Below are 14,087 nucleotides of genomic sequence, written 5' to 3' on the forward strand. Positions count from 1 at the left end.
TCACTTTCAAAATGCCCTGTCAAGTGATGAGAGAGATTTGTTTACAAACATATTTATATGTTGAAGATAATTACTGAAGACGTGTACAAAACATGAACCACGATGAACATCCAATCGTCCATCATTAATCTTGCAACGAACTGCTGCTTATCTCAAATGACTTTTGGGCTATGTTCACACTGAAGGTCATGATGCCCAATTAAGACTTTTTTTTTGTAATCCAATATTTTTTATGTAGTCATCCATGTTTCATTGACAAATGTTGCGAATAATATGACCAGAATTCATCCGCGAAACTCAGGCATGCACACAAAACACAATGGCAGGTAACGCTGTTTCTCAATTTGCATTCTAGTCCATTCTTACGTCCTTGTGATCTCGTGAAAGATGATCAGTTGTGGCAAAAATATTATTCCAATTAAAATCATAAACAAAAACTAAACATGATATGTCTCTTTCATGGATTTTGACCTATAACGGGTTGCTATGGAACCTACCGGTACAATGAATGGGGGTTAGCTGTAATATGGGCCCTCTGTTTGAATGATTGAATATTAATTAAGTCAAATGTAATGACTTGGATAGACACACTTGCAGATTGTCTGTTTGCCATGCCGGCAAAAGGGTCGAGAGGTCCTAGCAGGGTGAAGGTTGGGGTTATGTTTGGAAAGACCCTCCAGCTCTTCTGCAAACAAGAGCAGCAGATCAAACAGTGCTAGGGTGCTGTGTTACATCCAGGTTTGGGGCTGGGGGAGGTAGGGGGAAGTCTGGTGCACAGATAATACCCCCCCCACGCACTTCTTCCACGCACTTCTTCTCCGGTGTTGTAGGCCTAGATTAGCATTGTGTGCCGACGCTTAAAACCTAACCTCTGTGACACTGCCGTAGCCCTCCCCAGTCACATGCTGCACTTTTCCCTCTTGCCATAATCCTCATAGTCAAGTAACAGTGAGCCAATTGAGTCCCTCGAGAACGACTGAATGGAGATTTGAAGAACATTTCACTCTTGTAACAACTTACATGTACTCATAATGAGAAAAAGGAAAACAAAAATCATATTGCATCGCATGTTATTCAACACTAGCTAGCATTCAACAAATTCATCAAATCGCATTTGACTACCGATGCCGCTCTTTAGACGTGGTCCGTTTTACATACTCATTGCCTTTTCATTTGACACATGAAACTTATGACCTCTGGTTAATTGATAAGAAAAAAAAACAATCTGTTATGATTGTTTTGTTCAGATTTCTTTCTGGATTCTTATTTTGCTCAACTCCTCATAGTCATTTTATTTCTAGGCGTGCAGTCATGGTATTCAAATGTCTCTTTTGTGGACCGATGGTTGGTTTATTGGATACAAAACACATCATCAAGTTTCTTTGTTCAAATATGACTTGGCTTGGGTACTTTGCTGTTATATAGGCCACTGGAGGGAAGTGCAAACAACCGAGAAATCTGCAGCTGTTTGTTAGGTTCTAGCGCCTTTCACAGGAAATTCCAGTTACTACAACTTGTGGAGCACAGTTATGCCAGGTTTTGACCAATTATGTCGCAAATTGAAAATAAATAGAGCCACATGAACTGACCTAATATTTAATCAGGGATCTAGTGAGGAAATGTGTGCTGCATTTTCTTTGAATGGTGCAAGCGATTTCATGAAAGGCCTGTCATATCTGAAAGAAACAGTATCCCAAGAGAGGCGGCTGTTGGTTACACATTTACTGCCCAATAGGATAGAATGAGCTATTTGATTGACACGTGCTTAGGCCACTGCAGATTCTGTGCAGGGAGCCAAGCGAGAAAGGAAGGAGAGTGAAGGGGGACTGAAGTATAGTTACAAAGTTAAAACAGAGAGTGAGGGACACCGTGGAATAGTTGAGAGGGTATTTTAAAAGTTAAAGGCCACAGCAGGCAGTAGTGGTGCTGTCTGCTGCCATGTCTGACTGCGAGGGTCTTCCGCTGGGTAAGTCAGCCTATGTCTTTATGGAAATGTGTGACTGAAAGATGAAGTGCCTATCTGGTTTGACTTTTGCAAGTGTACGTTTTCAACTATTGTGTGTGGTTGAAGGGGAGAAAGGAGGGGCTACTCTTTGGCCCACTCTGTTTTTGGCACATGTCCCCACTGGGACATTACACTCAGCGAGTATTCAGCCGGTTTGGTTTGGGCCCTTATATGGACACTTGGAGGCATTTCCCTTATGGAGATGGACTTTCCACTTATCTCCAAAAGTTGATTATACGCTGTCAGTCTCACTAAACCGTGAGGAAGACTTATGCGTGTCTTGGCAGCTCCTATACTATCTGATTAGAAGAGATGTGAGAAAAGTTGGCTTGCACTGGCAAGTGATTTCTTGTGTGTTTCTCAGCTGGCCATGAGAGAAGGTAGGCTAAATCTCTGCAAAGAGCAGCCAAATTGAGAAGGAGAACTAAGTCCCTTTATGCCCCAGCTGACAGATTAACACCAACAGGCATTAGGGCATAGCAACATTCCCCTTTTGGCTTATATTTTCTCTCAGCCTTTTACTTGGGCTTTGACTCATGATTCCATCTGTTGCCATTTTTCACTATTAGCCCATCCATCAATTTCCCCCACCTTGTTCATTGTACAAAAGCTATGCAACTAATTCTGTCTATCTGTGTACTCTATCTACCTATCGATCGATTTATCCATTCAACCATCTCATTTCCTCAATTTGTCTTTTATTTTATTTACTCAAGCAGTAAGGCATTTGAGTGGAGGCCTACATATATGATTGCATTTGTGTGTGTGTGTGTGTGTGTGTGTGTGTGTATATGTATATATATATATATATATATATATATATATATATATATATATTCTTTCTTTCTCGTTTTTATACCTTTGTTTCAGCTGGTAAAACTTGAAAATAATTAAAAAATAATAATTTATACGATCATAACTGGGACAAAAGTATACATACCGGTTCATATGGTTAAGAGTGCACGATTGTCTGCGTCTCATGTGTTGTTTTGTATTATTTTGTCTTTTTTTAAAACTTTTCTTTTGATAGCGGCGCGGACACCCGCAGCGGCTCCTCTTGTTTTATGTTGAGAGGGAAGATATTTCATCTGTGCTGTATGTTACACATACAGTACATTTGACAACAAAGTTGATCCAATCCAATATAAATTATGACGTCAGAGTGAAGGTCACGTTACCCGTGTTTGGAGTTTCAAGAGCAGTTCACTAATATTCCTGCAGATGGAACTGTGAGTCCAGCTTCTGTGTGATTGTGCAGTGCGAGGAAGGGTTTCTTCAAGCACGAGACAACTTGATGCAAGAAAGAGTTGGGGTCATTACAAATACTGTTGATGATGTGACTGGAGTAGAAAAGGTAAGGCCTAGGTCGGGCTGAAGCATTTACCTGTGAACGTTTGAAAGAGTATTTGCTTTAGCTTGTCATACACGGAGTCATATTCGTGTGAGTGGACGTTTATGGCATTTGGATTCAATGTTTAAAGTCCCAGTGAAATGAAAATATATTTACAAAGATCCTAAATATGAAATAATGGGTCTGGTTTCCATTAAAAAAATGTGTAAACAAAGAAGCCAACAACATTTTCGGATGTTGAATCCGAATACAGTATCTTAGTTTTCTCAACATTGCTTTTTGCCTGCGTGCGTGCGCACGCACGCGCGCGTGTGTAGTTTGACGTTTTATTTCAGTGAAGGACACTTTTTAAATGCAATTCTGATTTTAACAGTTGCAAGGCATATTAAGGTACTGTACGGGTAAAGAGTACTTGTAATTACTTGAGATGCAATAATGAAGATAAAAACTTCTTGCTGAAAGGACATTTGCAAATGGACATTTGCTCACAGTTTTTCAGCTTTTCCATGTAAATGGACAGTTCATGCACTTCATTGTACTGTGCAAGCAAATTGTACATGTGCAGCGGTAACTGAGAATGCCCTCTTTTGTCATAAGACAAGAACGTTTGGGAAAGCTGAAATACTTCCTCCTGCCAACAAACTGGATGAAATATGCGTGCATAGGCTGCAGAGGAGGAGATGAACGGTTTCCTTAGCATCTTATTTTGGGCTTTATTGATCAAGAGGAGGAGAAACTGGGCAGGGTGCACAAAATCAAACCATGTTCTACAAACTATTTTCTAACACAAAAAAGTGAGAGGAAAGGAATACACCGCTTGTGCTGTGTGAGGACGTCTGTTTCAGCTTTTGCAGAGAGGAGAAAAAAGGTTGTTCAGGAAATAGGGGGAGGGTGAACATGGATGTCTCAGCCGCCAAGTCAGATGTGATTAATGTTGTTACTGCTTGAGAGAGCCCAGTCTTGTACTCTCCAACATATACTTGTGTGTGTGTGTGTGTGTGTCCATAGAGTAAAACGCCACAGATCAAAATCTATCCGTATCCCTGCGATGAAACACTTTTTTTGTTTGTTTTTTGCCTAGGCATGGTCCAAAATGGTGCCACTCTTCAGAGTCCAAGTTGTGGTTTGTCGATTGCAGTCTGAGAAATCGATGTACCTGTACTTCATAGATCTCCTTTGTGTTCACTCGCTTCTATGACTTTGATTCACATTTCGTATTACTGTCTGCCACAGGTGAGGAAAATGGCCCTTTTGTCAAAACATGTCCAAAAAAAAAAGTAAAGTTTTGAATTTTTCATAATTTTTATTTTTGAACACCACAAAATGAGCCATTGAACTGTGTTTTATATGCCCTGTTGGTCAGTTGTGGCTAGGAATAACTTAGCATCATAGGGCTGCAGCTGTCGAATATTTTGGTATTCGGATATCCTACTGAAAATTCTATTGCATATTTGGCAACAGTTTGTGATGACAGTTTAAAGTAGCCCCAACCCAAGTCTGGAATATGCGTTAAGACGGTGTTAGCCATTACGCGTCAATGAGCTGCTAGCAACAACCTGAAAATAAAGCTGCACCAAGGCATTGATGTCCATATATTACTTGGTAAGGTTTATTGTGTTAGATGGCCAAGCATACCGTGAACAGTTGTTCCTTTGGTTGGCTTGATCTCTTTTCCTGAGAGTCTCCACTAAATAAGCGGATACCCAAGGCAGAAAAGAAATGTCTCGAATATTTTTTTGAACTTAAGTACTTGAATCACTCGAGGACTTGTTTCACCTTCAAATGTATCCCTACCGGCTCATGTTAAGTTGTGCAGATATGGCAAGGGGACTTCTGCAAAATATTTGTAGATTGAAAGCACATACTTCTGCTACACAGAAAGCAATGACAAAATGATTCCACTCATGTTGTCTTTCTTTGCAGAGATTAATCGACAGTCGCTTTTTTGGGGGGGAGTGGGGGGTCCAAAAAGTTGCTAAATACTGACTTGTGCTTTTGTAAACTAGCTCCATTCTGTTTGCAGCCATGTTGTTCGTGGAAGTAGTTCACGTTAGCAGGGACGTGCTCTGTATAATGGAGGCAGATTCAAAAAAGAAAAATCGCCATACCCCATTGCAAACTTTAGCACATGATCACACAGTCGTCTCACAGGCTTTGTCCAAATGTGAATCACCGAGGCACCAGGTTGGATTAATTCATGGTGTAAACCAACCCAATAACCAGGACAGCACGCAGATGGTGGTTGGATCACCCAGAGAGAGGATTGACCTTGTTCCCTCCTTCGTTCTAGACTTGGTTGTGTTTAATCCCAGCCCATTGGCAGACTGATTGACCCTCTGTGGAATTTAAAGAACGTCAGCAGTTTTTTTTTCTTTTGAAAGAAAAGAAATGAAAAATCTGCCTACCGGTAATTTGATCGCGGCCTTCAGTAGCCTCTTGGGAGCTGACACCATCTAAATATTTATTTTCATTGCTCATGCACTTGCAGATACTGAAATGTTTTTGCTCTACTTCACACTATTATTAGTTGCAAAATGTACTTCTCTTATTACTGTTCTAATAGCAATAATAGAGCCGGTATTCATTTGATGTCTTTCAGACAATACACTTGCCATTTCTGTGCGCACATTTATGCAGCTGATGTCTGTGTGTGAGTTGTGATTTACTTTGCGGTTGTGACTTTCTTTGATGATTAACCAGCTGAAAGTGCATCTTCACACTGTGATTCCCACAATCCAATTCCGTATCATTGTTTTCACACAGGACAGCAACCGTAAGCAAGACTGTAAGACGTAATAAGAGGGGTCAGCAAGAAAAGGGCTATTGCTTGTCACAGTATACGAGTCCATTAATAGAATGTTATTGAGCAAAACACCGATGGGGCGGGAGAAGTGAGTGCCAAACATCTCACTTCTGTCCTGGCGTTTCCTGAAATACAGCTACGTTCTACCTATGTTACAGCTCTGATACAATGCAAAATACATTTTTATCCGATTACTCGCCTCAATCACTGGTTCACCTATAGAATACTTGAATTGAAAAATATTGCATAGTTGTCGGCCGAGTGGGATTCATACTGAACTTTAGACTTGTGAAAAATGGCCCAATAATTCATCGAATGCTTTAATGGTTTATTCAGTGTACCGTACTGTAATTCATCATTGCCATAAGTGAATATAATTTAGTTAAGATTTGATTCCAATCAAATGTATTTGGATTATACACCGTCATTTAGAGAAATTTGACTTGTGTCTTTTTCCTCACTGTTGTTGTTTGTAGCCATAAGACTCAGTTGATGGGGGTTTGTGATGTCTGTGCAGAAGCAGAGATACGCTGATTGACAACGCAAGAAAGTGTGCTGGTACAGCAAAGGTCTCAAATGGCTCTTGTGTTCCATAGAATTAAACACGAATGGAGTTGGACGCTCTTCTTCTCGTGTGTTTATTACACATGAGGGTGAGGCACTTCCATTTGTTACTAGGGGTGGGATATCATGAGAGAGCGCGCGAGCGAGCGAGTTATAGGGGAAGCAGTAGGGATGGGAGACCTTTTGAGCGGAGGGCCTGGAGCAGCCGTTGTCCCACCACCTGCCACTCTGTCATTAGTGTGGGTTGGGGAACAAGCAAGGGTGGTGCTGTCGGTGGCGTGGGAGTAGATCAGATGCTTATCCTGATCCCAAATGTACGCCAGAAAGAGATTTACAATAATCTGAGCCTCTTTTGACAAAACGTAGCTCGCACAACAAAAACCAATGGCATGTTTGCACGGTTGTGTTTGACGCATGAAATTCATGAATCTGAATCTGAGGTGATTGTCTATCTACTGGCTAAAAATCATGTTTTATCTGAAATAATTCTTGATGCTATTTTTGTAGTAGCTACTTATGTCTATTGATGCACAAATGTTTTAACAGTCAAGGTTTAATCCTGCTTTGCTTCATGTGGCTTCCCGAATGTAACCCCCATCTGAATTACCACACCGAAATGCAACAACGCACAAACAATGCCTTGTTTCCCCCTATAATCCTCTCTGCTGATAAATGAAAATCCGTGAAGTAGCGACCAATTAACATATTTTAAAAAAGAATTGTTTTTCTTTTAAAGTCTGCAAACAGTCCATGAGAAGCTGCGAAAGTCAGCAAAACAGCGAGTCACATAGAGCAACATATACAGTACTGTACTGAGTACAAGTTTGTTTTTTTTTAATGAAAATGGTTGAAAAAATCCGTGATGCACTGAAGCCGAGATAAACAAACGGCGAAATAGCGAGGGATCACTGTATCCCAAATTCTTGATTAAAAATTGATGAACGCTTAGAGGTGTTCATTTAACAATTAGTTTCATCGTGAGTACAGTAATCCCTCGCGATAAATTGGGTCATCTTTCATGGATTGTCTGTTTCACGAATTTTTATTTTATTATTATTATTATTTTTTGACAGTGCATTGTGTTCTACATCCTGATTGGCTCAAGGACTGTAGACTCCGTGCCTCATCGCTGTATAGCTTGCCAAATTTTCTTCATGATAAAACCCATAATGTCGATGAAATGATCTGTACAGTATTTCTAAAAACAGTTAGTTGTTTGACAGAAAACGTTTATATATTTTTTTAAATGCTTGGGCCTAAAAAAAGGTTTAATCTTTGGTTACATTCAATACAGTATCGTTAGAAAGACCGCATTGTTTTACTACTAGTAGTTGTCGGTGTTGTTACATTTTCTGTATATTGTTTAAGATGTCCTACACTTTGACGGGGCATTGAACGCACCTCGAGTCTCGTGCTGAGTGATTTATCCATAACGGACTAACAACCACCAAACAGCACTGTGTTGTACAATCAGTTTATTAAAATTTTTCTGAACATGCCAAACAGACATGGGTCAGTGAAGCGTAGCCACTGTTGAGTGACATTTTTGCATTTTGTGTTTATTTCGGTCCTTGAAAGTAGGCCGATGTCTTCACATGAAAAGGCTTTTATTCTTTTTTTTTATTGATTAACTCTTTGAACCATGAATATTAATTTGTTCAGTGCAATTTCACAATTTTAGTGAAGTTAGTGTACAGTCATAGCAATTAATACAATTCTAAAGTTAGGGTTTTTTTGGTGAAAAAAAAATATATCATGATAAAGTCAGGCAAGACCATCTTCCTGGGTCGATAGAAAAGAATGGTCATCAAAAGGGGTGTTCACACGTGCAAATTAGCTCCGGCGTAGCGCCGGAAAACAGCTTACACCGGACCAAATTTGATCTACCTCAGGGAGGTGGTTTAAAAATTTGCTCCAGAGCAAATGCTTGTTTGCGAAGCAGCACCGGTGTAAATTTGCACGTGTGAACGCAACTGGGTTAAATTTGCTCCAGAGCAAATGCTTGTGAAGAGTTTACGTACGGCGAGAATGCGTTGCTTTCGAGCTCTGTCGGACTTCCGTCATGTGTTTGTTTAATAACGACAAAAGACTTAGCTGGTAACAGCTTTCCTTTTGTAGTGGACTGGACTGTCTCGGAGTTGTTTGTCTTAGTTTGTTCCTTTGTTGTGTGTTCACAACCCCCCTGCCCCCATATAATTTATTTTGTGATTTCCTCTCTTGATTTTCTGTTTGGCGCATTAAGTGTTTGCTTTTCTGAGTGTCACTGAAGTCATCGTTGATATACGTTTTCGGGGGCGGTCACTCGAGCCGAAGGCACGGAGACCGACAAGGAGAAGGACATGCTTGTCCAGTAGTCGCTTGAGTTGTGTATACGTTTTAAAAAGAACCAACACGACAGCTCATTTGTTTTCTGTCATTTTGCTGCGCTGCAGAAACTGCCGTGTGAACGCAAGTGGGGCTGCACCGACCCTGTGCCGGTGCTGACACGCTCAGCGGCTTTGTACGTGTTAACGCTCCACACAATTTGTTGCGGTGCGAAATATATCGCAACAAAATACATCGGTGCAGGGCCGGAGCAAATGTGTGCCGTGTGAACACCCCTAAACAGAGCACAGTCTGTGTTCAGTGAATATGCAGTGATACACATTTAAAAGACAAGCGCAGTGAAGTCGTTTTTGAACAGTCATGGTGTAAGCTGTTTTTGCAACGTGGCTGTTGTTACTCCATGCAAGATTATTCAAGTGTAGCCACGTTTCCTCGATGTTAATGTCATTTTAACTCTAACTTTTCTTAATATGTCATTTATCAACGGCGTCTCGCAAGATAGTGGAAGTGTGGATATAGGCCATAAACACGGTTTACTTGATTACTCTTCCAAGCAAGCGTGAATTATAAATAATGCAGTGCCCCCTCTTTTGTGCACATACAACCCCCTGTCTGAATTAGGAAACACTCACTTCAAACCCTTTTCCCCTCAATAAACTCCCTCCCTGTTCACTTTTTAATTTGATCCTAACCCCCTCCCACCCGCAAGCCCTCTTTCTCTATTCCTTCTATTCTGTGTTCCCCTCCCCCTCATCCCATTTATTTCCTCACTCTCCCTTTCACTCTTCCCTCCCACCTCTTGTCCTTGTTTTAAGGATTCCTCAGTATTTGCGACATCTGCAAAAGCCGATAAGAGACACAGACAGACAACAGTATGGTAATCTCGTTGAGGCCGGGCAGCGACCCCGGAAATGTACCGCTAGAAGGTTCTGTTGCTGAGTGCAATGTGACGTACTGTTATACCCTTGCTGTGCTGTCCTCGTGTGACTCCCAATCCTTTCACTGTGGATGATGTCACGTTTGTGTCTCGAGGCCCGTGTCTACACGTGTATTTAATAAAACAACAACAAAGAAAAAGTCCACTCTTCACACTTTCTCTCAACATGAATACACTCGACTGTACAGAACCTGTGACAATATCAATGAATATATTTTTCAATATTAATAAGTGTGGTGGGCGGCCCGGTAGTCCAGTGGTTAGCACGTCGGCTTCACAGTGCAGAGGTACCGGGTTCGATTCCAGCTCCGGCCTCCCTGTGTGGAGTTTGCATGTTCTCCCCGGGCTTGCGTGGGTTTTCTCCGGGTGCTCCGGTTTCCTCCCACATCCCAAAAATATGCATGGCAGGCTGATTGAACACTCTGAATTGTCCCTAGGTGTGAGTGTGAGTGCGAATGGTTGTTCGTCTCTGTGTGCCCTGCGATTGGCTGGCAACCGATTCAGGGTGTCCCCCGCCTACTGCCCGGAGACAGCTGGGATAGGCTCCAGCACCCCCCGCGACCCTAGTGAGGATCAAGCGGTTAGGAAGATGAATGAATGAATGAATGAATAATAAGTGTGGTGGCCTGGTGGTGGACTGGTTAGCGCGTTGGCCTCACAGTGCAGAGGTGCAGGGTTCGATTCTATCTCCGGCCTTCCTATGTGGAGTTTGCAAGTTCTCCCCATGCCTGCGTGGGTTTTCTCCGGGTAATCCGGTTTCCTCCCACGTTTCCAAAAACATTCATGGCAGGTTAATGGAGCACTCCATATTGTCCCTTGGTGTGAGTGTGAACGCGGATGCTTGTTTGTCTGTATGCACCCTGGGATTGGCTGTCAACCAGTCCAGGTTGTCCCCCGCCCATTGCCCGAAGAAAACTGGGATAAGCTACAGAACGCCAATGACCCTCTTGAGGATAAAGTGGCTTGGATAATGGCTGGACTGATATTAATAAGTTTCATGTGTCTGTCATTGCGTGAAATTAAATCAATGTGTCATTACACAGAAATCCTAAAATTGTTTAACGGTATGACATATTGGCAGATCAAAAAACAGGCGAGCCATGATTGGTCGTTACCTGAGTCCTTAGGCACTTTGATGTCAGTGGCAAAATGGCTGTCTTCTGCCACCTACTTCATATTCCACAAACAGTATTAATCCGAATGCTGTGTTTAGACAAACGGGGGTGGCATAGATCATTTTATTGGAATATATATATTAATATATATATATATATATATATATATATATATATATATATATATATATATATATATATATATATATATATATAGATAGATACATGATTGTAGTAGTTTTTTTAACTTGACTTCCCCTTTTAAATTAAATAATTCACAGATTATTTCATTTTGTAAAAAATATGCATGCAAGTGCATGTTTGCATATCTGGCAAAGACTCTCTGTAACTTCCACTAACAACCCAAGCAAAACTTAACTCCACCCCAACATAAAAAGCTTGTCTCTGAGTTAAGATGTATCACTTCATCATAGTTACTTGACACCGAGGGCCTACAGAGTACTTTTTAGTACACTTGTCTTTGATGCCATTTTGAGGCATTTTAGAAAGGGCACAATAATATGTAATAATTGTAAAAAATAAACATAACCCCCACGATAAATGAGGGATGACTATACACTATGGCATTAAATTCGGCGTTGGGCACTTGGACCTGCAGTTTGAATCTAGCCTGACATTTTGGCGACTACCAGCGCCACTGTTGACATTTAATATTTTTCAGAAAGCGACGCTTGCTTTCAATACAGCACACCACTTGCTTCTGTTCCAGCTTTCTCTCTATCTTCTGTAGGCTGACGATTGCCTTGTCAGTGCCTTTTTTACACAACAGTAACAGAGGAAAAAGGTTGAAAAAGCCACTTTTTTACCAACAGTCTCTCATCCACCGTGTAACATCCTTCCCAGTCACTTAAAATTCCTCGTTCTCATCTAATTTAATTTTCCCCATCTCATCTGCTCTACCTTGTTCTGAATCACCAAGCAGAAGGAGGACGAACCATCCCACAAGCCACGCCCCCCCAAGCTCTGACTCGCCTCTCCTGTGTGACAGTGGGAAAGGCTGGGCTCTCCCGAGCATTATCTAAACACACATCAGCGCGCAGCCACGAAGCAAACGCCTCTGCCCACTCAGACGCTCCTAAAGCTGTTTTTCTGCTGGAGATCAGCGAGAGCGAACAGCTGCTGAGGACAGACGAGAAGAACGGAGAGGAGGAGGAGAAAGAAAAAAAAAACATCCTCTTGAACTTCTGTCAGCCCAGTTCGGTCAGTCTTCAGGGAGAGAGCCTTCTCTTGGAGTGTTTTTTTCTTCCCTATGTGACACAAGGTGGAGAAAAGAAGAAGAGGTAACTGGAGTTTGTGCAAGTGAATGGGTTGCCATGGATACTCGCCCAGGGAGCCTGACTCGTGCAGAATGAATGGAGGCAGAGCCAAGTGAAAAGATAAACTAGGCAAAGGGAGTCACCGGGGAAAGAGCGAGTGACTGAGAGAAGAGAGGAGAAGCGGTGGATAGCAGAGGAAGTGGAGCAGCGTCTGAGAATGGAGGACGGCTTTTCCAGCTACAGCAGCTTGTATGACACCACGTCGCTGCTGCAGTTCTGCAATGGTAAACAATTCTCCCACTTTCTGCATGATGTTCTTCCGGGCTTGACACGTCATAACAGGGGTTAGCTTGATTGACCTCGTCTGAGAAAAAAAAAACACATTTGGAAGTTTCTCCAGGGCCACATTCATGTCAAGTCTGAGCCTTAGCAGTAAGCAGTCATCAACAAAGTGCGTGTGGGACAGCTGTGATGTGTCCACTGGGTGGAGGCTGTGGGGTGGTAGCCCGTGACTCAGGAGAGAGGGTAAGCAGCATGACGCATCAATATGATATACGTTTGAAAAAGATTTACTCCCGAGCAAATTACAAGTTCTGAAAAGTTGAGCCTCAGCTATGGGCGACTGCTTGAGAATATCGGCTGACAGAAGCGGTCAAGGATGTGTTGGAGTGCTAGTGCAACACATGCACAAAGGGGATTATCCTTAACAAACTGAGGGACTTTTGAAGCAGATGGACTTAAATCTGCTGTTGTGTTGATGACTCATTCTCTTTCTGTTTCTCTCTCTCATATCCTCATCCTTTACATGTGGGACCCTTCCCTTGCTCGACTCATCTAATGTGGATAATTTTATGTTTGCTGATTCGTTGTCCTTGCTACAGAATGTTGGTGTCCCCTCCTACGATGATAAATTATCTTTATGGATGGACTGTTGCTGTGGCGATAGTATACGACATTGCCACGGGTATGACAACTAACATTGCTGGATAATAAAAACACCAACAGAGTCTACTTCGTACATAGTATTAAGCACAACCATTGAGGGGTGAGGGCTTTAATCCTGTCTAAGGGCGCAAGTCATGAACGAGTCTTTACCTTAAATCCAGTTATTACTAGTACTAGCCAGTATTGGTGGCCAGCTGGCCCTTTGGTGCAGAACACTCTTTGAAGCGGCAACCTGAATTTTTGTTTCATGAAATTGCAATCATTTATTCCAAACAAGCGCCTCTCTTCATTTCATTGCATTTCTCTTGACTTGACTACAAAGAACTTCCAGTGGGTATGTGGATGTTGGATTATTTATTTATTTGTTTATTTGGTCCAATCAGATTTCGGCCTCTATGTGTTGCCATGTCATTCTAATCTGCCCAAGGCCTTCACAATCAGGTGTATTGGCTGAATGAATTACAATAATTAGCAACGTGACTGTTCATTTAACCAATTGCTTTTAACACTTTCATCAGAAGGCCCTACAGAAACAATTTGTTTCCCCACCTTATGGTTGGCAAGCCAAGTTCAACTAGCAAAACACTACTGTTTTCAAGACATTGCTTGCTATACAGTTGCCGTGCCTCATGTTGTCGCTGCCGGCCGTATACTTGGACACGGAAGTGACTGACGAGAGGTTTTATGTTATTATCCTAGCACTTGGACGTTTGATGTTTGCCTTCTGCTCACGTGATCATTTTGCATGTTGGAAGCAGGTTCAAG

At 41.9% G+C, this 14,087-nt stretch overlaps 1 protein-coding gene across 8 annotated transcripts in view; it reads left to right on the plus strand.

Moving 5' to 3' along the window:
- Window positions 1-1,742: 1,742 nt before the first annotated feature.
- Window positions 1,743-14,087, plus strand: part of eml1 (EMAP like 1) — a 45,800-nt gene continuing 33,455 nt past the window's right edge. For 3 of the 8 annotated variants that reach the window (XM_052086188.1, XM_052086192.1, XM_052086193.1), the window contains exon 1: window positions 12,114-12,661. In XM_052086188.1, the coding sequence (XP_051942148.1) occupies window positions 12,595-12,661 (67 nt within the window). In that variant the 5' untranslated portion in view covers window positions 12,114-12,594. Of the gene's footprint in view, window positions 1,967-12,112; window positions 12,662-14,087 lie in introns of those variants that run through there. The other 5 variants (XM_052086187.1, XM_052086189.1, XM_052086194.1 and 2 more) reach the window with 3 other exon arrangements.

This window comes from Hippocampus zosterae, chromosome 14 (assembly GCF_025434085.1).
Source record: "Hippocampus zosterae strain Florida chromosome 14, ASM2543408v3, whole genome shotgun sequence".
NCBI lineage: Eukaryota > Metazoa > Chordata > Actinopteri > Syngnathiformes > Syngnathidae > Hippocampus > Hippocampus zosterae.